Source organism: Anomaloglossus baeobatrachus, chromosome 4 (assembly GCF_048569485.1).
Source record: "Anomaloglossus baeobatrachus isolate aAnoBae1 chromosome 4, aAnoBae1.hap1, whole genome shotgun sequence".
Lineage (NCBI taxonomy): Eukaryota > Metazoa > Chordata > Amphibia > Anura > Aromobatidae > Anomaloglossus > Anomaloglossus baeobatrachus.
In genome coordinates, this window is record NC_134356.1 from 244,273,712 (window position 1) to 244,298,118 (window position 24,407).

Here is a 24,407-nt window from a genome sequence, read left to right on the forward strand (position 1 = left end):
CGGGAAAAGTGACAGTTTAGTGTTGGAGTTTGAGGAGTGAGGCGTAAGCACTTGGGTGACTGGGTTTGTGGCCCAGGCACGGACAGCAAGGTTGGCAGACGGTGGTGGCCGTCTGCAGGAGTGGTGGAGCAACGCGGAACCGTAGGACTGGGGACGGGCGACGGCCCGCCGGTACTGACCGGGGAGCGAAGTGAAGCCAGCACACACAGGCAGGGCCATCGGACCCCGACCAGGCTTGGAGCCGCCGACAATAGTCAGATCCGAATGTGACTGGAACCCCAGGGGTTTCACAACAGCAAAAGTCCCGATTGAAGGCAACCGCCCACACCGTGAGGGTATACAGCTACCGCCTAAGGCTAGAGACCCAAGGGCCAGCGTCTGCGGGCAAACGGGCTCCTCCAGTACCCATACACCAGGGAGCGGACTACCATTGGGAATCCATAGTAGTCAGAAAGAGAACATTAAGGTGCAGGGAAAGACAGCCGCCATCACCTGTCTGGGGAGAAGCACTGCAGCCGGCTGCGGGACCCGTCCATCCAGACATTTGGTTTACCGAGGACTTTGTACCTTTCTTGCTGAGTGAGTACACCCGTGCCATCCGGCACCGCGCCGCACTGTCCCTGCAACCCTGCACCTCGCCAACCCTGCCTCCCCGTCACAACATCACCGGGCCCCGGGACCACCGACCCCTACCAACGGAGGGGGAAAACAACATCCCAGCTGCTCCCTACCATCGCTCCCGGGATCCCCGTCACCAGCAGCGGTGGTGCCCATCTTCACCACGACCCGTGGGTGGCGTCACGGACTAAATCCCCCAAACCAACCACCCCTTTCACTCACGGGCGAGGAGTGCCGCTCGAGTCCCCGGATCTGGCCCACCGCTCGAGGCACCGAGCAGACGCAGCAGCGCCGGACCCGAGCGTTAGCGAGAGCGCAGCAGCGACGGCGTCCTCCCTGCCCGCGACAGAGGCGGAGGGGCGGAAATGAGCGGGACTTAACATCCCGCCCACCTCCTTCCTTCCGCATTGCCGGCGGCCGCAGGTAAGCTGCAGGTCGTCATTCTCGAGGTGTCACACATAGCGATGTGTGCTGCCTCGGGAACGATGAACAACCTGCGTCTTCCACTATCAACGATTTTTTAAAAAGGAACAACGTGTCAACGATGGACGATTTGGTGAGTATTTTCCATCGTTAACGGTCGTTCCTTGCTGTCACACGCAACGACATCGCTAACGATGCCGGATGTACATCACGGAATCCGTGACCCCGGCGATATATCGTTAGATAAGTCGTTGAGTGTAACGGGGCCTTTAGTGTTTCTACCTTCCAAAAAACAAGTCCTGAATTCAAGACCTGCCAAAGAAATAGTTGATTAATTTTATAAAAGTATTAACTTAGAACAGAGACAGAATGCAGGGTCAGGAGGCACCCCGCCTACCCCATTAATATCAGAGGACATGAGAGAGCAATGTGTCATACTATGACTGGGTCCTCTCCCTGAACCAGACACACATGGATATACCCCTGAAACTGTCTAATAACCGCTAGGGGGCATTGATATTCTTCCTGCAAATTCTTACATATCCGAACTCAGTTTGGAATCAGCTGCTAAATTCAACCAATAGTGGTGGTTGAATGAAGTGCGTTAACTTTTAAACCCTTTTTTTCTAATTCTTTATTTACCACTTTTTAATAAAAAGGTAGAAAAATTCAAAGGAGGAGAAACAAATATATGATCCGTCCAACAGTATAAGCACAAAGATAGGTGCAAACAACATAATTTAGGGCCATAGTGGCCTATTATTGAGTATATACTGATACACAAACTCATAACACAGCCGACGTTGACAGGGCTAAGGATTTTGCAAAAAGAAAGAGGAAAAAAGGAGTAGCTGACAAGTACATATTGATCATCCTGCCACAACTTAGCGGCAGGACAAGACAAGAAACTAACCAGTAGTTTGTATCTATGCTTATGCAAGGATTTGAAGATATCTTTGATAAAAACTGAGATGAAGATTTGTCAGCGGAAGAATTTTGGACATAAAGACATAATGGTAAAGAGTAGTGTATAGAGATGTAACTATCGTACTAACTTGAGACTACATCTCACTGTTCAACCAGAGTGCTGATCCAACAGATCTTCATGATATATAACCATGCTATTACAAAGTAACATATTCCTAATAAAGAACAATGACCTTGGAGGCCAAATTCCTTACTGAGCTGCCCAAGTCTTGCCTTCTCTTTTTTACCAAACAATCTCCCAATGGAGGATTTAATTCCTTTCTTCTTTGGAGCTTTGTGAAGAGAGTCTTGACTGCTGTTGGCACTCACTAGACCGAGGACATCAGGCTCAAGTGTTGCAGACAAACTTCTGTAAAAATAGTAAGAGTAATCGGTAAATATGATACTTGTATTTATTACATCAATTACATCAAACACTTCTAAACCCAGTATATGTACTGTACATTGTTACAACATTATCATTCTAAGACATGGAGCACACTAGTACAAAGCCTCTATTGGCATTCACGGTGCTTACAAGGAGGGCATAAGTGGCTACTAATTTGAGTAATTATGGTCTGACCTTCCATATTTTTTGTTATTTTAGTGAACATTGTCACTATCTTAGTAGGGTTAAGTTAACCTTTTTAATGATTCTTGTTTATTCATGTGGTTACTAATATATAAAATAGAGTGGTCTTTTTTTCTCTCGTAGACACAGATCTTTTCCTTTTAGTTTTTTAAATAGCTAACTTTGTTCATTTGTAGTAACACCCAACTTATTGTAGTGTCTGGCTAACTAGCTAACATGGTGTATGAGTTCACAGGGACTGTCCATGCAAAAAAAAAGCTGAGTAAGTTAAATACAACATTCTTTAAAAAAATAAAATAAAAAAAACACCTTGCAAAGCTACGCGTACTGAATAAAATACAATAATTTGTCAAATCAGGTCAGTTTTAGATAAAGCCATAGTGCATAAAAACTTTTACTAGAAGTTATAAGCCAGGGTGGAACAGAGATTTCCTTTTAGATTGCTGCAATGTGTAGAGCATACACATGGGGGCAGCAGGATACTGTAAGAATACACATACGACAGGTGTATAGATGTGCACATAAATAGCTCCAATTAGGGATTCGAAACAAACAACCAAGCGAACCAAAAGCAATGCGTGCAAATAATTTAGTTAGGTGCACAAATAATCTGGGCACAAACCACCCACTAAATGCACACCCAATAATCCTGAAAAGCGCAGAGGCAAAGAAATTACCCTTTATTCCGCCATGTTTAAGCAATATAACCTTCAATATGTATCTGTCCAGGTACTATGCTTCTATCACATCCGATACAGGTTTCATTTGAACATTTGAACGGCTTCATCCTGGGGATGAAGTCGTTAGAGCAAAACTTGCGTCAGGGGATGAAGCTGTTGAAGCGAAACACGCATGGGGTGTTATGCTTGTTTTCAAATGTATATTTTGGGTATATAATGTGATGAGACTTGGATTTGAGTCTTGATATTTTTAGGTGGTTAATTTGCATGTAACAGACTAGTCTAAATGCTCCCTGCTTCTTTTGCACCTGTTATGCCTCCATCTCTTTGGGGGTTTAGCTGCATTCTGCTAGTGCATTAGTTCCTTGGCCTGGGCTGGTTATAACTGCTGCCCTCTATTTGCTGTAGGTAATAATAGATAAACTAGTCTAAATGCATGGTTAACAAGTGGTGACAATTTACTTTTCACTTGAAATTTTAAAATATTTAAAAATTATTTAATTTTTACATTTTTGCAAGGTTGTGACAGTAACATAGTAGTAATTTGAAATGGTTGAAGTCTGGGTGGTTAGAGCCAATAAGTTATTTAGGTGGTAGCTGCATCCCTTCAGCTTCGGTCAGCTATATTTGGCAAATCCTCTACTCATTTATAAGAGAAAAATCAAGCAAAGTTGATCACAGTCACAGGAGTACTATATTAACTATACATATTCATTACCTTCAATTTTGTCTTGCTTTTTCTATATAAAAAGTAAGCTGACATGTTATCCTTACTATATTAGGTACTTTAACAGTATAAAAGTGTATGACTGTTTTTATTTTTTTTATACTTTTTAATTCTAGAATTTTTTTAAGGGTTGTTCAATAACAAAAAAATAAATAAAACATTTCATTATACTGTGAAATTTTGATAAATGTGGAATTTCGCTTTACAGTTGAAAGCCAAGATAAGCAACTTATTATTAAGTCTGAAAATGTCCATATCTCACCCTCTGGCATCATTGTGATATGACGATGGTAGAGTATGAGTCATCCTGAGAGCACGCGGTGTTGAAGGAGGGGAGGTTTCACATTTTATCGTGGCTTTATCTTCCCGGCCATCTTCCTCTACAACTGCAATCTAGACGAAGAACAAATTCAATAAAGCTTTAGTTATGAAACCTTTATTATTCTCACTATCAAAATGTCAGAGGTACATGAACATGTTTCAGTGATATGGACCTACTGTTCTTCTGTTACTTTTTTAGCCAGAATGATTTCAATTATTACTAAAAGTGTATTAGCTACAGAGGGTGGAATATGTATTGAATGTCACCAATTTTGTAAGTAAATATATTTCTAACGGTGCTACTGACATTAATTTGGTAACAACCCTATCCAATCCACATAGGCAAAGAAATCAAACCATAGATGTCCAAAAATTTAGTGATGTATAATTATGAGAAATGACACAGGGAAAAAGAATTGAATGCATGCAGAAAGAGGAGAAAAAAAGCCATCGAAAGTCATGACACCAGCTGAAATCTATAAGTAATTAGAAAGCAATCCTGTAACTTAGTGAAAAATAATATCAGCTGTTTGACCTACAAAAAAATGCCTCATTTCCAAGATGCCACACAAGAAACATTTTATGATGGGAAAAAACAGTGAGCTGTCTCAAGACCTTCACAACCTGATTGCTGCAAAACATACTGATGGCATTGGATACAGAATTTCTAAACTACAAAAGGCTCTATTGAGCACTAAAGGGGTCATAATCCAGAAAAGGAAAGAACATAATTTCACCATGACCCATTCATGGCCAGCTGCTCCTCACAAGATTTTGGACAGAAGAGTGAAAAGAATTATCAGAACAGTTGTCCAAGAGCCAAAGACCATCTGTGGACAGCTACAGAAAGATCTGGAATCAGCAGGTACAATTGTTTAAATTAAAAACAATATGTAATTAAGTAATGCATTCAACCTCCATGGCCTATATGCACATTGATAATGCAAGACTCTATTGCTGAATATACAGCAAATTCATATGCGTTTAAGGTTTGCTCAGCAACATTTAGACAAGCCTGTGAAATACAGGTAGAACTTTACCTGGTTAGATGAGACAAAAATTGAACTCTTTGGATGTCATCATACACACCATGTTTGGAGGCCTTTAACACCATACCAATAGTGAAGTTTGAAGGATGGAGCATCATGGTGTGGGCTGTTTTTTATCATGCAACACTGGCAACCTTTATGTATTTAAAGGAAGGATGAATGGACAAATGTACCGAGATATTCGTAATAAAAATCTACTGCCATCAATGATGAAGATGAAATGAGGGTAGACATGTCAGCAAGACAGCTATCCCAAACACACAGCCAAGGCAATTCTCAATTGGCTGCAGAAAAAGAAAATAAAGCTTCTTGAATGGCCCAGCCAATCACCTGACCTAAATCTAATAGAAAATTTATGGAAGGAACTTAAGCTTAGCGGTTCATAGAAGGAACCCATGGAACCTTCAGGATTTGAAGAGGGTTGTGTGAAAGAATGGATCAAAATCACACCTGACCAATGCACGTTACTTGTTTCTCCATACAGGAGGCATCTTGAAATGTCATCTCCAACAAAGGCTTTTGTATGAAGCATTAAATAAATGTCAGTAAGTGTGTTAAATACTTTTTCCCTGTTTCATTTCTCATCATTACACACAACATAAATTTATGGCCATCTGTGGTTTGTTTTCTTTACCTGTGTGGATTGGATGGGTTTCTACCAACATCTGGTGATAATTTCATGCCAATAGCACCTTCAGTAATATATCTACTTAGAAAACTGGTGACGAGTTCAATACTTTTATTTCACCATTGTAAAAATAAAAAAAATATATAAATATAAAAATATATATATAATGTATACACAGTACATGCATACAAAATATACATATATATATATACACAGCATATATATATATATATATATATATATATATATATATATATATATGCTGTATATATATATATATATATATATATATATATATATGTGTGTGTGTGTGTGTGTGTGTGCGTGAGATTTTTTTTTTCTTATCTATAATTCTGACAAAAATTGAGTACTTCATCCTAAAATTAGGTAAATACAACCTCAGATAAATAATAGCACGTCACAAATTCCATTCAGTCATTACTTCTGAGAAACTATGCCAAAATGCAGAGCCAGTTTGTGAAAGTTAAGTACACCACTATAATCAATTGCTTGCCGGACTCCCCTTAACAGCAATGCCTTCAAGTAATAATTTTCTTGTACGAGCTTTTATTTACATTGGTAACACTTTAGGGTTCATTTAACTTTTTGATTTCCTTTTATTCCACTTCTTTCTTTCTTTCTTCTTTCTTATAAGTGAACCAATAAAAAGCTATTCTGCAATTCCCATTCTTTTTAATTTCTGCTTTCGCCATATGAAATAAATATTTTACTGTTCAGACAGCTACGCACACAGTGACACTATATACAGTACAGACCAAAAGTTTGGACACACTTTCCCATCTCTAGAACAACTGTTAAGAGGAGACTTTGTGCAGCAGGCCTTCATGGTAAAATAGCTGCTAGGAAACCACTGCTAAGGACAGGCAACAAGCAGAAGCGACTTTTTTGGGCTAAAAAACACAAGGAATGGACATTAGACCAGTGGAAATCTGTGCTTTGGTCTGATGAGTCCAAATTTGAGATCTTTGGATCCAACCACCGTGTCTTTATAGAAAAGGTGAACGGATGGACTCAACATGGCTGGTTCCCACCGTGAAGCATGGAGGTGGAGGTGTGATGGTGTGGGGGTGCCTTGCTGGTGACACTGTTGGGGATTTATTCAAAATTGAAGGCATACAGAACCAGCATGGCTACCACAGCATCTTGCAGCGGCGTGCTATTCCATCCGGTTTGCGTTTAGTTGGACCATCATTTATTTTTCAACAGGACAATGACCCCAAACACACCTCCAGGCTGTGTAAGGGCTATTTGACTAAGAAGGAGAGTGATGGGGTGCTACGCCAGATGACCTGGTCTCCACAGTCACTAGACCTGAACCCAATTGAGATGGTTTGGGTGAGCTGGACTGCAGAGGAGTAAAGGCAAAAGGGCCAACAAGTGCTATGCATCTCTGGGAACTCCTTTAAAACTGTTGGAAAACCATTTCCGGTGACTACCTCTTGAAGGTCATCAAGAGAATGCCAAGAGTGTGCAAAGCAGTAATGAAAGCAAAAGGTGGCTACTTTGAAGAACCTAGAATATAAGACATATTTTCAGTTGTTTCACACTTTTTTAAGTATTTCATTGCACATGTTTTAATTCATAGTTTTGATGCCTTCAATGTGAATCTACAATTTTCAGAGTCCTGAAAATAAAGAAAACTCTTTAAATGAGAAGGTGTGTCCAAACCTTTGGTCTGTACTGTATGTTGATTTAGTTTTATTAGTTGTTGGTTTGGTGTTTTTTTTTAATAAAAAGCTTATACTTCCTGTGCTGGCGCCATTCCAGCAGTGCCACCACTCCCGTTGTTACGTCACAGCCCCATGCACAATCACCGCTGGCTTCTCTCTCCCTGCCTTCAGATGTATGAGTAATCAGCAGGAAGTGAGAGCTACCACTGGCCACTTACTTCCTGGTAATTACGTATATGTGCGAAGGGAGGGAGAGAAGTGGTGATTGGGCACGGGGCTCCCATGATGTCACAACTTCACATGAACCTAGAGAATGTGAGTGCTGACATCACTGGAATTGTGCCAGCTTTAGAGGTGAGTATAAGCTTTTTTATTTTAATGGGGGCAAACATGGAGAATGAGAAAGGGTTGTCCTCGTAGTGAACAACCCCTAAGCTTACTGCTAAACTATTGGATTAATGTGGGCTGAACCCATCAATAATGATGGGTTCGGCCAACAGTCTAATGTGTATGGAGGTACTGGAGAATTTCATTGTTGGGCAAGTTAAAGATCTGGCATATATGATTTCGTATGGTTGAGCCTTTCGTTGTCCCTTTCGTCATCCCTGAGATGAGGTGCTGTAAGACATGTATGGCAGTAGCTCTCTCATAGAGAACAAACAACACTTAGCCAATCGAATGCTCCTGTGTTTGGGAGAAAGGTTAAAATAGCTGTCAGCCACATCATCAGTTGAACCATTCATTTGGCCAACAGCCATTTCATGAACCTGATGCATAGACAGAAGTTGGCTAACTTTTAAAATGCTGATGGAATTACACCAATAACTGAAACACACCAGTCAGGTACTTCCCATCAAAAACAGCACTGGTCACATTACAACACTGGAAAGTCTCTCCTGTGTCAAATATAAGCTGGAAATAAACTCCCAAGAGCAGGCAACCAGTGCTGATAGTTTGAGACTGGGGACCTTATCTTAATATGATTAAAGTAGAAGGTTTGATATATTTATTACCTGTATTACGCTGCGCTCACAGGAGTGTATATTCTCTCAAGTGAGAGAATTGGCTGGATTATGTTAATGACACTCAGCTCAAACTCTGCTGCGAGTGTCAGCAGAGTGTCATTTTATTGTGATCTGATTCTCTTGCATGTGAGAATCAGAGGACAGGTGAGAAGACGATGGAGAGATTAGTTTCTCCATCTTCTCCCTTGTCTGTGTTGGTGTATAACGGACTGCACTCGGACGACATGATTACCACGCACTCATAGACTTGTGTAGGGGTGTGTCATCCGACTATCAAATGACACCCACTCATATAAGTGAATCTGCATGAGAAAAAAAGCACAAGTTGGCACTACCCATAGTATAACCTTGGGCCGTGTGCTGTCCGATAAAACATCGCATAGCACTTGGCCATGTTATACGCTCATATGAGTGAGTCCTTGGACCTCTTTAGACCTCTTTATGGATCCTACCTGTTAGCCAAAACAGAAAAAAATATAATTTCTAAATCTATGGGGTCAGGTGTATCTATTCATTTATATTGCCATCATTCTAAAATCTAACCATATGGTAGCAGAAAAATTGAACACATACCTTTCTTCGATGTTTCCGCAAATCACTAGGCTAGATATGGAAGAAATGAAAATAAGTTTTAAAAGATCAATAAGACGTGAAATGATATAAATAATTTCTTAAGCTACATATTTACATACAGTAGGCTTTAAAAAACTACAAGATTTCACCATACAGAAATACTGCAAAACGATATACAGCCCTTAAATAGTTCATAGGTGTGCACACAATTACATATAGTAACCTTCTACAAATATATTGTGGTGGAAATGTGAAAATCCACCCTAAATTGATGTTACAAATAGACTATTTTTAACATCAGATTAGTTATATTAATTAATTTTTACCCTAGGTGCAATTAATTTTTCTACTGAAGTTTTAGGATTTTACACAGCTGACAACACATGCTGTAACAATCACAATAAGTGATGGCAGAGCTGACTCTACTGACCTTTGCACAGGCTCATTAGGCACTTCAATACAAAAGTCTTGATCTGATCATTGTAGCTATGTACATATGTTGTTTCTTGAAACAATAGGAAGTTGGAGTTTAAAAAAGCCCCAGTGACCAGTGTAAAAACTGCAATATTTCTACTTTTTATTTTCAATACAGATTTTGATATCAACCCTTTACAGACATTTGCCATACATGTATGGCACAAGTGGTGAATGTATATATGGAGAGATCTCACAAGTTAGCTCACTCCATACTTGGAAGTTAATGGCTGTGACCTACAGAAAGGACTTGCATCTAACAGATGCCTGTGGAGTGGAGCTCCATTCGTGACTGTTAGGCGGGCTTTGCACATTGCGACATCGCAAGCCGATGCTGCGATGTCGCACGCGATAGTCCCCGCCCCTGCGAACATTATTGCTACGGCAGCTTCACATGGACTCACCTGTCCTGGGACGTCGCTCTGGCCAGCGACCCGCCTCCTTATTAAGGGGGCAGGTCGTACGGCGTCACTGCGATGTCACACGGCAGGCGGCCAATAGGAGCGGAGGGGCGGAGATGAGCGGGATGTAAACATCCCGCCCACCTTCTCCCTTCCGCATATCCTACGGAAGCCGCGGTGACGCCGGTAGGAGATGTTCCTCGCTCCTGCGGCTTCACACACAGCGATGTGTGCTGCTGCTGGAGCGAGGAACAACATCGGACCATTGCGTCCACGTAATTATGGATTACGCCGACGCTACACCGATGATACGATTACGACGCTTTTGCACTCGTTAATCGTATCATCTAGGCTTTACACACTACGATGTCACCTGCGATGCCGGATGTGCGTCACTTTCAATTTGACGCCACCGACATCGCACCTGCGATGTCGTAGTGTGCAAAGTACCCCTTAGGCCCTGAGCGCACTCTGCGTTTTTGCCGTGTTTTTGGGTACAGTTTGTTGCCCAAAACAGAAATGCATTTCCTTCCCCAGCAAAGTCGATGAGAATTGAGAAAGGCTGTGCGCATGTTACTTCTTTTTTCCTTGCAGTTTTGGGTGCAGAAAAAAGAAGCAGCAAGTCAATTCTGTGGGAGTTTTTGACTAGGTTTTGCCATTGAAAAACTCATGGGCAAACGTGAACTGAAAAATGCACCGAAAAATCACTGAAATGTGGCAAAAAGGCATGCATTTTTTGGATCCATTTTTCGGCCAGAGGTAAAATATTTAAAAAAGCGTAAAAAAATAAAAAGTTTGAATCATCCCCATTTTCCCTCATTAAAAATAAAGATGTTAAAACAAATAGTAAAATACATATTTGTGATATCGCCATGTCCAGAAAAGTCCAATGTATCAAAACTAATGAATCCATTTTGTAAACCTCTAAATTGAAAAAAAAATAAAATGGCAACATTTTTTTGGGGGGGTCACGCAACACTACAAGAAAAATGCTGTAGGACAAGAGATCAAATGTCATATCTACCCTAAAATATCAATAAAAACATTATCTTGCTGTGCAAAAAAAAAGCCCTTACACAGCGCTCTCAACTAGAAAATGAAAACGTTAAGGGTCTTGGAAAATTGTGACACAATCCAAAACATTTTTTCGTAAATTTCATAATTTATTTTTCACCACTAAAATAATTTAAAAAGAAACTGGACATGTTTGGTATTGCTGTAATCATACTAAGGAGAGGAATCATATTTCCAGCTTAATTTTACCACACAAAGTACAGTTTAAAACAATTCCTAAAAAATAATGTCAGAATTGTGCTTTTTCACAATATCACGTGGATTTTTTTCCCACTTATTACTACGCTATGTGGTAAAATGGATGATGTCAATCAAAATAAAACCCATCCTGCAAAAAACAACAAGCTCTCATATGTCTTTGTGGACAGAAAAATAAAAAAAAGTTATGGCTCTTAGAAGAAGGGGAGGAGGAAAAAAAAGAAAACACAAAAATCTGGAATTAGCCATGTCAGGAAAGGATTAAAAAAAGAACCATTGCCGAAAAATGTTAAAAATGCATTTAAAATAGAAACCTGAGTTAATCAATGAGTTTGATGATAGCTTCCCTTTAAGAAAAGGGAATTATTACAAATATTCATGTAACATTGACTAGATATGTTTCAACATGTGAAGGGCGATAAGGTGACATCTTATAGATAACTATGTATAATAACTTACTAGTGTCATTACTCCCATGCGATCCATCTCCCTTGCGGGGCTGCGTGGTGTGAGCTTGGGTGTGGAATGTCCACTTGGAGGTGATGAGCTGGCTAAGGAGGAGGCAGTCACTGAGCCAGTGATCGAAGTACCTGGGTGAATTCTTGCCAAGTTAAGACCTTCCAAGCTAACGCTGGCTACTCTGTTCTCTATCTCCTCTGCCCTCAATTCTGTAGATTCCTTTTCTTCCTGAATCAGCCTGGTGGAAATCATGATAGATCAAGAAAAGACCCAACAATTAGACATTGATATCAACAGCATAATCTTATTTCTCTTTTGAGCCGCTTCTTACAAGAGGTTTGTACATAATTCAAGATTTTTGTTTGTGCTTTCATATGTTCCACAGCCTTTCTACTGTCTGCCCCACTTTCAGTTCAGTATCATAGCACGCCTTGTTTAACTGTGCTAAAGAGATACATGCCAAGATTTCATGCCCACTTATCTCATTACTATCCCTGAGGAGCATGTGTCACTACTGTCTGCTGCTTTCACATTCAGTTCAGTTACTTTGTATTCAGTGCAACATCTACACTTTATTATCCTACATCTTCAAGAATGATTGGGAAACCTGGTAGCTGAGTAAGTCTAAAGGATATAAACCAGACACATTGTACTGTCAACTATACATGTATATTTTGTATATGACACCAAAGCATAAAAATTAGAAATACTGGTTGTAACAGTTTCCACCCAATCTTGTTGAGAAGTGTACAATGGAATTTTATTCCTGATTAGGGATGAGCAAACCCAAACTGTGAAGTTTGGGGTTTGTGCTGAACACCAGGTGTTCAGGTCTCAGACCCGTAGGCAGACTTGTACCAGTTCTTGTTCTGGCTTTTCTTCCAAATAAAGTTTGTTGAAAGGTTGCAGAGCAGCGAATCAGCAAGCTTTTCTGTTGTTGGCACTTTCACCCCATCACTGCAATGCCAAGTATTGGCACACCCGTGATCAGACGGTGCTCCACTGTAAAAAACAAAAAAATGAAGTGGGCTCCTGCCCTATTTTCGATACCCAGTGCAGGCAAAGCAGTAGCGGCAGGCTGTGACCACCAGTTGTCAGCTTTGATAACCAGCCACTGTAAAGCAGACCTCTAGGGGTTGCAGACCATAGCTGTCTTGTTTTATCTGTGCTGGTTCTCAAAAATAGGGCAGGAGTCCACGCACTTTTTTTAAATTTTTTTTTTCTCTTTACACTTCCATACAGCAAACTGGCACAGAGGGTACGTGGGGAAAACAGTGAATATTCATGAAGCTTAATCAGAGGGCCCAGAAAAGAGTCTGACTGCAGTGTTATCTTCCGGGAAACATGTTTAACTGTCCTTGTCTTACCCCCATTTAGCTTCCTTTTGGAGCACCCTAGCCTTTACTACGACCATTTTACAGCACAGAACTTCTCTTCTCCATTGACTTGTATGCGGGTCGTTGTCCAGGGTCAAGTTCGGTTCCTAAACCAAACTTTTGTTTTCAGTTTGTGCGGATTCAGCAAACCCAAATATCCATGTGTCTCTATTCCTGATCTTTCACAATTATATAAAAATACATTTTGACAGGTTCAACTTTTGGTAGAATTACTAATTTTCCCTGATTTCAGGATTTCCAGAAACATTACAATTATATGACAACAGTCAATGCAGGTTACAAAGGTCTGAGAACCAGCATAATACAGGTGTGAACAATGGCTCTAAACCTCTTGTGTCACAGAAACTCTGAACCCAGCAATTAGCTCAAACTATAGTTACTTGTTTCCAAATGACCTATCCGCTATTGAGTTAGCAGATAAGCTGACTATCTCATAAAGTTAGAGCCTACAAAAAGTCTATTTTTAGCTGTCCAAAAATGTAAAACACTCATTTAAGACAGGTTGGGCCAATAGCTGGAAAAAAAACATTTCCTGATCCCTTTCATAAAATCTTCGAGTGAATTTGCAACTCCACAAAGGAAAAAGTCATAGAATTATTAAAATCGCAGGATCGACAGACATGTTAATGATATACAAATGATGAACAATGGAAACAAATATTTTGAAACATCTCAATTTATTGAGCAACCTGTATGAGCACCAAACACGCCTCAGCTGCTATCAATAAGATAATTAATAGTTGTGGAAGTATTGATCTGTCATGCTGAATGTACTTGGGCATGCAAATCATCAAGATCTGCTGCTGGCAGCTTCCTTTGGAATTTCTGAGCAATGATGTGTCAAATGGGGTTAATGGGAGACAAGTCTGGAGATGTTGTAGTCTATGGACGCAGTTTTAGACCATGCAGGCTACTCACAATAGCACACGCAACATGCAGTCCAGTGATGTTTAAAACCTGTTTCTGTGACACAGGAGAAATGGCCATATCATAGGTTCCAAGACCAAATCAATCTAATGCTGAGCTGTTAGTATTGCTTGAATGAAGACTAGAAGGGTCTAGCTACCATACATTATGCCACCTCACACAATCAGTGTGATGTTCCCTCGAGAAGTCTTCTTTATTGACCTCAGCAAAGCACAGTCAAGGACTATCTGGCAGTGTTAAAAATGGCAGTGGAGACTGGAATGGAGGTCTATCCTCTTCAGTGATAAGTGCTGCTTTTTTCTTAGACACGTGATAGACAGGGACTGTTCTGAAGACCACATGGAACATGCCACGAAGAGTGCATTTCTGTGCATGATGCTTATACTTGATAATAAATGGAGCAAGATATTGTGAAACTTCTATTTTGTCACATTTGTATATCATTAACATGTCTATTTATCCTTTGATTCCTATAATCCCACAACTTTTGCTTATTGGTGTTGCTAATATATTGAGGCATGTAGCTTCATCCTACTGGTCTCTACTTTAAAGGGAACCTGTCCAGCGCAATATGCACACAGAATCAAGAACAGTTCTTGATGTATATTGCTAATCCCTGCCTAACCGTCCCTGTATACACTAGCATAGATAAAGAGATCTTTAGACAAAGTATTTCTAAAGATCTTATCTCGTATGCTAATGAGCGCAGGGACTAACCCCCTGGACATTAGTCAGTCGCCCCTCATTAGGATATTAGTATGCCCTTTTGGGTGTGCTATCATGCTAATGAATATGCAGTGTCACAGGATGATTTCACTCACCTCTCTCCCGCCAGGGACTGTTAGGCAGGAATTACTAATATACACCCAGAACTGCTTGTGGTTCTGGGTGCATATTGGATCTAACAGGTTCCCTTTAATTTATTAACTATAATATGTAATAATAAATACATGAGCAATTGATTTACAGTGTTTTTCACATTTATCTATTCTTATTGTTGTGTTCAGGCATTCTTGTGTCCAAAAGTTACTGGAAAACAATAAGACTACCTAGGCGGACATATCCTCACATAACTTCTTGTGTCATGTGTACCTAGCATCTCTCAGAATAGGACAGAAGCAGGATGTCTTTGTACAGTAGCCACAGGCAAAAGAGCTGGAATGCAATAAATAGAAATGGCTCAGAAACACAGTCACAGTAGCTTAGCTTTCCGCGGTGAAAAAGTATAATTTCAGATGTCACCAACTTGTCTTGTTTCCACATTTGTCTCAGGTTCTGCTGGTGCTAGCAGACATGACATTTCAGTCATAGTAAATGTATTCTGCTAGTCTGCCTCTCATGCCTGCTGAGATCTGGTATAAGTAGTGTTGTGCATAGTACTCATGTCCAGTCTGTTATTTAGATTTGGGTGTATTATCTGAAAAGTACATGAAGAACTGCCAAGCCCAGGGGTAAAGTGTGATACAAATGTATATAACTGACTGTAGGATATGTTCACCAATCAGACAGAACAGTGAAACCTCTGACAAAGTTAATAACATTGATTATCTTGGTACTATAGTACCTATCTGGGGAAGGGTATACTTAAACCGTATGTCAGGCACCAAGAAAGCATAAAGGTTTTATACTTGATTGTTTAAATGCAGAAAAAAATTGGCAAGTGTTTAGACAATGCCAAAATATGATGGCTAGAGAACTGGGTCAGTTCATCTACATAACTGGAGATCTTGTAAGTAGAGATGAGCAGACCTGTGGAAGATCGGTTCGGTGGGTTCAGCCGGAACTTAGATAAAGTTCGGTTTGGGACGCAGACTTGACTTGAACCCCAATGGAAGTCTCTAATTGGGCAGTTAAGGTCTCTGCCCACATACAGCCAGCCATAAACCAAACACTTCTGGGGGAGGGTGGGTGGAGTTTATGAAATTTTTGGGGGGTGCACACAACATCTGCTAGTGCTGTTGTTATACCCAGTGCGAGCCATTTAGAGACTGCAAGCTGCTTGTACTGGACTGAGCACCGAGTGTACAAAAGCACAGCGATGTTCACTCGAGTGGTTAGCATTCGTAAAGCAACTGAACTCCAAACTCGAACACTAATTTTTTTTTAGTAAAGTCCATGTTCTGTACAAACACCAAACTTTACTTTTCAGGTTCGCTCATCTCTACTTGTGAGGTGTTTCCAGTATGCAGTCATACCTACCAAAAGTCTTCATAGGAAGGATAACTGGTGAACATGCAACAGAGTCCGATGGAGGTTAAGGGCTAGCAAGTCTGTTCCTATCCTCCAGGAAAACTACTGGAACACAAACGTCTACAGAACTGAATAATGTATGCTGGGTGTCAGAATACACAATTTATTTCAGCTTTGTTGCGATGCATAGCCACAGACCACTAAAAGTTCCCATGTTGACCATCGTCTACTTCCAAAAACGCCTATCATCATGTGATCATGAAAACTGGACTATGGTGCAATGGAAGGTAGTGGTCTAGAACGATTATTCGATTTACATCCTGTGGATGGCCAGGTGAAGAGATGATACCAGGATGCAGTACAATAAGAAGAAACAGTTTGATGCCCTGGACAATGTTCTGCTGGGAGATATTTGATCCTGGCATTTAAGGGGATATTGCTTTGATACATACAATCTACCTAGATAGTGTTGCACAATCCATGATAAAGGTATTTTTGTAAGGCCAGTGCCCTTTTACAGCAGAATACGGTAATACTCTCTGCAACGCTGCAAACATTCTTCAAAAATGGGTTGCGGAACCTGACAAAGAGTTCACTGTATTGATGTAGAGTCTAAATTCTTCATATCTCTATCCATATTAGGATCTGTAGAATGCACTGAAAAAAATGTCTGGTCAAAGGAGAACATGCCAAGCAACTTTCACAGCTGTCAGTTTCTGCTGCTGATGTCTTGGTGCAAAGTATTATAGGACACCTACAAATGACTTATGAACTGGATGCCTCTATGGTCATAGCTGGTGCATAAGATACAGACTTAAAGTCTAGGATTTACATTTAATGGCAGTCAGGAGCTTGTCTCACTTAACCACTCAATTGCCAATGTAAAATTGACCACTGCAATGATTCTAAGTAACCCTAACAAGAATAGAATTTTTAGCCTTATTTCTTTAATCTCATGTGTGAAAACTCCATTAAACAATGGCGTCAAAAAAGAAGAAGCCAAAACAAAAAAAAACAAAACAAATAACCCACTATAAACCTTTTTAAAGGGATTCTGTTAGCTGCCATAGCCCTCCCTAAGCCTCCACCATGGCTCTACATAACATTGTTTCTGCATCCTGGCAACCTGTGCCTTTAACTTTGCAATAGCTATATAATTCGAAAATCAAATTTGATTCTGAATTCACCCTATGGAAATGTCTTAGTACTAATCAGATTGGGCATTGATTCTCCTGGACTAGTCCGGTCTCCAAACTTGCAAATAATAATGATAATACATTTTATTTCTATAGCGCCAACATATTCTGCAGCGCTTTACAATTCAGAGGGGACATGTACAGACAATATGAGACAATACAAAATAACAAAATTAAGATACCAGGAACAGTGAGGGCCCTGCTCATAAGCTTACAATCTATGAGGAAATAGAGGAGTCACAAAAGGTGAATGGGGGGGGGGAAAGCTTGTTATACAGTGCCTACAAGTAGTATTCAACCCCCTGCAGATTTAGCAGGTTTACACATTCGGAATTAACTTGGCATTGTGACATTTGGACTGTAGATCAGCCTGGAAGTGTGAAATGCACTGCAGCAAAAAATAATGTTATTTCTTTTTTTATTTTTTTTAAATTGTCATTTATTATTCAACCCCTCAAACCACAAGAATTCTGTTTGGTTTCCCTAAAGTATTAAGAAGTATTTCAGGCACAAAGAACAATGAGCTTCACATGTTTGGATTAATTATCTCTTTTTCCAGCCTTTTCTGACTAATTAAGACCCTCCCCAAACTTGTGAACAGCACTCATACTTGGTCAACATGGGAAAGACAAAGGAGCATTCCAAGACCATCAGAGACAAGATCATGGAGGGTCACAAGGCTGGCAAGGGGTACAAAACCCTTTCCAAGGAGTTGGGCCTACCTGTCTCCACTGTTGGGAGCATCATCCGGAAGTGGAAGGCTTATGGAACTACTGTTAGCCTTCCACGGCCTGGACAGCCTTTGAAAGTTTCCACCCATGCCGAGGCCATGCTTGTCCGAAGAGTCAAGGGTAACCCAAGGACAACAAGGAAGGAGCTCCGGGAAGATCTCATGGCAGTGGGGACATTGGTTTCAGTCAATACCATAAGTAACGTACTCCACCGCAATGGTCTCCGTTCCAGACGAGCCTGTAAGGTACCTTTACTTTCAAAGCGTCATGTCAAGGCTCGTCTACAGTTTGCTCATGATCACTTGGAGGACTCTGAGACAGACTAGTTCAAGGTTCTCTGGTCTGATGAGACCAAGATCGAGATCTTTGGTGCCAACCACACACGTGACGTTTGGAGACTGGATGGCACTGCATACGACCCCAAGAATACCATCCCTACAGTCAAGCATGGTGGTGGCAGCATCATGCTGTGGGGCTGTTTCTCAGCCAAGGGGCCTGGCCATCTGGTCCGAATCCATGGGAAGATGGATAGCACGGCCTACCTGGAGATTTTGGCCAAGAACCTCCGCTCCTGCATCAAGGATCTTAAGATGGGTCGTCATTTCATCTTCCAACAAGACAACGACCCAAATCACACAGCCAAAAAAACAAGGCCTGGTTCAAGAGGGAAAAAATCAAGGTGTTGCAGTGGCCTAGTCAGTCTCCTGACCTTAACCCAATTGAAAACTTGTGGAAGGAGCTCAAGATTAAAGTCCACATGAGACACCCAAAGAACCTAGATAACTTGGAGAAGATCTGCATGGAGGAGTGGGCCAAGATAACTCCAGAGACCTGTGCCGGCCTGATCAGGTCTTATAAAAGACGATTATTAGCTGTAATTGCAAACAAGGGTTATTCCACAAAATTTTAAACCTAGGGGTTGAATAATAATTGACCCACACTTTTATGTTGAAAATTTATTAAAATTTAACTGAGCAACATAACTTGTTGGTTTGTAAGATTTATGCATCTGTTAATAAATCCTGCTCTTGTTTGAAGTTTGCAGGCTCTAACTTATTTGCATCTTATCAAACCTGCTAAATCTGCAGGGGGTTGAATACTACTTGTAGGCACTGTATATGGTCCAGTCATCGACTTAATAGGGTATTCAAAACCAGCTGCATGAACCCGTCATTGGCCAGAATTTATACAGGTACAGGGGACAAGAATTGGAAGTAAATTTTTATGAAGGGCAGAAAGGGACTAGATTAGATCAGGGCAGTGAGGTGATAGGCTAGTCTAAAGCAATGCGTTTTTAGGGCCCGCTTAAAGGTGTGGATGTTGGAAATTAATTGGATTGCTCTTGGTAGTGTGTTCCAGAGCATAGGCGCAGCTCGTGATAAATCTTGAAGACAGGAGTGGGAGGTTCGAATTGTTGAGGGTGTCAGTCTTATGTCATTAGCAGAGCGGAGGGCACGGGTTGGGTGATAAACAGATATGAGTGAGGAGAGGTAGGGTGGTGCAGAACCGTGGAGAGCTTTGTGAGTGAGAGTGATAAGTTTATGTTGGATTCTGTAGCGGATAGGCAACCAGTGCAATGACTGGCAAAGAGCAGAGGCATCAGTGAAGCGGTTGCAGAGGAAAATCATCCTGGCTGTGGCATTCAGAATGGATCGGAGAAGGGAGAGTTTAGTAACAGGGAGACCAATTAGTAAAGAATTACAATAATCCAGGCGAGAATGAATGAGAGCGACAGTAAGAGTTTTTGCAGAGTCAACGGTAAGAAAAGGTCGAATTCTAGAGATGTTTTTGAGGTGAAATTGACAAGAACGAGCAAGTGAACAAATGTGGGGAGTGAAGGAGAGATCAGAGTTAAATATAACCCCAAGCTGCTGGGGCGTAATGGTAGAGCCACACACAGAAATGGTAATATTCGGTTTCGGAAGGTTAGGAGAGGGAGGAAACAGAAGAAGTTCAGTTTTTGATAGGTTCAGTTTTAGATAGAGGAAGGACATGATGTTGGAGACAGCGGACAGACAATCGGTAGTATTTTGTAATAGTGCAGGGGTGATGTCAGGAGAAGATGTCTACAGTTGAGTGTCATCATCATAGAGATGGGACTGGAAACCATATTGTAATGCCTGCCTGGATCCACAGACTCAGATGGGCTGTAAAGGGGAGGCTAGAGGGAAGCCACTCACCAAGTAGGACCCCCAGAACCCTGAAACCCTTTAACCCCTATACAGGGATTTGGAATTACACAGGACCCTGGAGATCACTACCTGTGGAAGGCTGCAGCCAATGAGAGTAGTAGTCAGGCAGGGTCAAACCAGGAATTGCGGAACAGGGACAGAATCGACAGGCAGTGACGTAGTCAGCAAACGTAGCAGAGGTCAGATCCGGGTCGGGCAGCAAGGTACAAAAACAGTAGGCAGAAGGGTAGTCAAAAACACGCAGAAGTCAACACAGGAATCACCAACAGAAAAGGACGTAACAGGAGCCAGGAAAATTAGAACTATATCTGGCAGTGATCATGTGACAGGAGGGGAAATAAGAAGGGTGTGGTGTCTTCCCATTGGCTGTAGCTGAACGCTGGCAACTTCAGCTGGAAGACACATGCCACCCACAGTCAGCCAGAAGTACTGCAGATCCCAAGCTAACCCAGCCCAGTGGATGATCAGAGCCTGCGCCCACTGGTGCCGCTGGCATCGACTTCTCTCCCATCACCAGCACCATCCACGGCAGGAACACGGCGTCGCCTGGCGATCGGAGCAGAAGTCGCTGGAGCAGACTCCGGCGGTGACGTAACACATATCTGCTGATTGTTTGTCCAATAGGGGCTGTGTATAGAGAGAAAAGGAGGGGGCTGAGGACTGAACCCTGAGGAACCCTGACTGTAAGGGGAAGAGGAGAGGAAGAGGATCCGGCAAAGGATACAGTGTATGAGTGGTCAGAGAGGTAAGAGGAGGACCAAGAAAGAACAGTGTCCTTGAGCCAGATAGAGCGGAGCATAGTGAGGAGGAGCTGGTGCAAACATGAACAACTGTCATAATTTGCAAGAGCCACATCATTGTTGTCTCATTGTAAATCATGCGCATGAGTATGGTGTTCTGCTTCCCTTATAATGCACATGAAAGCTAGGTGTATAGTTTTGAGCTTAATCGGTTCATTGCACATTCTCAAGGAGGCAGAATGTTGTGCAGATGAATGAAATTTGCAAGGAGCCAATAGTGAATATGCTCTTGCAAATCATTTAAATTGTGCAAAGAGGAGCATGCTTAAAAGATGGGAGGCAGGACAAGTTCTGGAAAACCAATGCTCCGCTAGAGTAGTCCTGAGATACTTGCATAGTGAGCACAGAATAAAACCTGATTTTGAAAGTGTATAGTGATTGCAACTCCACAATGAGGAAGCTGTTATAATGCAGAAATAACAATGTAGAGACATGGTGGTTTAGGGGGACTGGAGCAGCTGACAGGTTCCTTTTAAATAATGCTTTAATATAAAATCTAGAATCAATAATACACTAAGTTGACAATGTTATAAAATAGGCACCTTATTTCTTTATTGATGGCATCTAGCTGCTCTTGAAGCATCATGGCTAATGTCTGAGCATCAGAATGTCCTCCTGGTGATAAGAGGTCCATGGAACTGAAAATAGTTTCATGGTCATCGTCATCTATGTCAGACATTTCTGTGTCACTTTCAAAAGGATGACTGCTAAGGACTCCCATTTGCTGAGTTCGATTCCATTCATGATCACCAAGTGACTTCACCTTTATCATTTAAAAGAAAAGGACAAATTTTAGTCTGACATTGTGGCAGTTCGTCTTACATTAATCTTAAAAGGGCTTGTCCACTATTATGACAACCTCTTCTCATTTCCCATGTTTTCCCCTATTACAATATAAAACTTTATACTCACCTTCCGTGATTGCGCTGTTCTAGTGGTGTCGGGGCTCGTGATCCTGATGCTCAGATGAGATTGTGTCATCAAGCGAACCCCGCATTCAATCACTGACAACTTCTCTTTTCCCACCTTTGAGCCTACCGTATGAGTTAATCAACAGGAAGCGAGAGCTGTGGCTGCCGCTCACTTCCTGTAGTCCAAATGTGAGGAGGGAAAAGCTGGTGGTTGGGTGCAGTGCTTGCGTGATGTAACAATATCAAATGAGTCCTGGGAATATGATCCCAAAGACAGCTGGTACAGTATGGGAAGAAAGTATAAGCTTTTATATTATAAAAGGCGGAAAGGTGTAATGAGAAGGGGTTGTCCTAGTAGAGGACAACCATTTTAAATGAAATGAGAATGAAATGAAATGAATTGAGAAACTATGATAGCTATCACAGTGAAGTTTAAAGGGAACCTGTCACTAGATTTGGCGACTATAAGCTGTGGCCACCACTAATGGGCTCTTATATACAGCATTTCAGAATGCTGTATATAAGAGCCCAGGCTGTGCTGTATAATGGAAAAAACACTTTTATTATACTCACCGAGGGGGGCGGTCCCGTCCAATAGGTGTTGCTGCTCTCCAGTCCGGCACCTACTCTCTGCTGTGATCGCTGTCTTCGTTCTTCTGAGGCCAGTTTGCATGACGTGTCCTACGTCATCCACACAAGCCAGCATTGCTGCAGATCAAAGTACTGTAATGCACAGGTACGAGGAAAGGTTAAAGATTTCCAGTGCATGTGCACTACAATACTTCGATCTGCCCTCAGCAGGGCTGATGAAAGTGCACCTGCGCAGGCCGCAATGTCAGCTTGTGTGGATGATGTAGCACACATCATGCACACAGGCCGCAGAAGAAAGAAAACCGCAAGAAAACGCAGCAGAGAGGAGGCGCCGGACCGGAGAGCAGTGACTCTCATCAGACCGGATCGCCCTCCTAGGTGAGTATAAGTTATTTTGTACATAGGTCCCATACACATTCCATAAGAGTTTGATGAACCTGTCATCTGACCATCCAATGTGTATGGCAACATAACTCAATGGTTAGTACTATTGATTTACAGTGTTAGGTTCATGGATGCCCAATTCCCCAAGGACAACATCTGCAAAACGTTTGTACATTGTCCTTGTGTTTGCATGGGTTTCATCCCACACTCCGAAGACAAACTGATAGGGAATGTAGATTGTGAGCCCCAATGGGGACAGTGATGTTGATGTCTGTAAATAGATGTGGAAGTAATGGCCCCGAAGATGCAAAGATAACTATCAGATGAATAAGCATTCAGCTAACAACAATGAGGTATGGGCACATTTATTTCTTTATTACAATAGAATATGTAGTCATGAGAAAATTTAAGTACATCACCTCTAAATTGTATTATCTATGTATCAGGACATAATTAAATCAAATTTCTGGTCATTAGAAGGTTTTACAATTAGGTAAATACAATCTCAGATGAAGAACACCACATGACAAAACACTGTCTTTTTTTTTAACATAAGGCCTTACTGATTCCATAAGAATTAAGAGAGTAAGAAGTAGCAGTCAAGTGCTACTAATCAAATTAGTTTTAGTAATTGTTCATCAGCAAGTGTGACCACCTCAATAAAAGCAGACGTTTTGGCAGTTTGTTGGTCTGGAGGATTCAGGCAATTGTTAACACAATGGTAAAGAGAAAGACATCAAGCCATGATCTCACAGAAACAATTGTTCTAACCATTTATCTGGGAATGGTTATAAGGCCTTTCCAAACAATTTAAAATCCATAAAAAAAAGATTATTCACAAGTGAAAAACATTCAGGATTGTTGGCAAACTTCAAAGGAGTAGATGCCCCGGTAATTTCACCCCAAGGTTAGAACGCGCAATGCTCAGAAAAATTACAAAAGCCCAAGAGCTGCAACTCCAATTCTATAGGCCTCAATAAACATGTTAAAGGGGTTGTCCAGCCCTGGGAAAAATTTTGACATGCACTGCAGCATGCTGATTCCGAACAGCGTGTAAAATAGGCACTGATACAAATTTGCTTCAAGAGTTCAAAGCAAAGAGAAGCAAATGAAAATCTACGTGGTATGTGACCAAAAGTTTGCAAATTACATACTTGTAGTCACAAGTGAACCAGTAAGCAGAGCAGAT

The 24,407-nt window shown here is 41.3% G+C and overlaps 1 protein-coding gene across 10 annotated transcripts in view; it reads right to left on the reverse strand.

The window, feature by feature from the left end:
• The window catches only part of PPFIA2 (PPFI scaffold protein A2), a 575,559-nt gene that overhangs the window by 103,096 nt on the left and 448,056 nt on the right, over nucleotides 1-24,407 (reverse strand). For 5 of the 10 annotated variants that reach the window (XM_075344766.1, XM_075344763.1, XM_075344769.1 and 2 more), the window contains 5 exons: nucleotides 21,875-22,095; nucleotides 11,900-12,137; nucleotides 9,294-9,323; nucleotides 4,269-4,399; nucleotides 2,202-2,377 (listed from right to left, as the gene is read on the reverse strand). In XM_075344766.1, the coding sequence (XP_075200881.1) occupies nucleotides 2,202-2,377; nucleotides 4,269-4,399; nucleotides 9,294-9,323; nucleotides 11,900-12,137; nucleotides 21,875-22,095 (796 nt within the window). The remainder of the gene's footprint in view (nucleotides 1-2,201; nucleotides 2,378-4,268; nucleotides 4,400-9,293; nucleotides 9,324-11,899; nucleotides 12,138-21,874; nucleotides 22,096-24,407) is intronic. The other 5 variants (XM_075344764.1, XM_075344770.1, XM_075344767.1 and 2 more) reach the window with 1 other exon arrangement.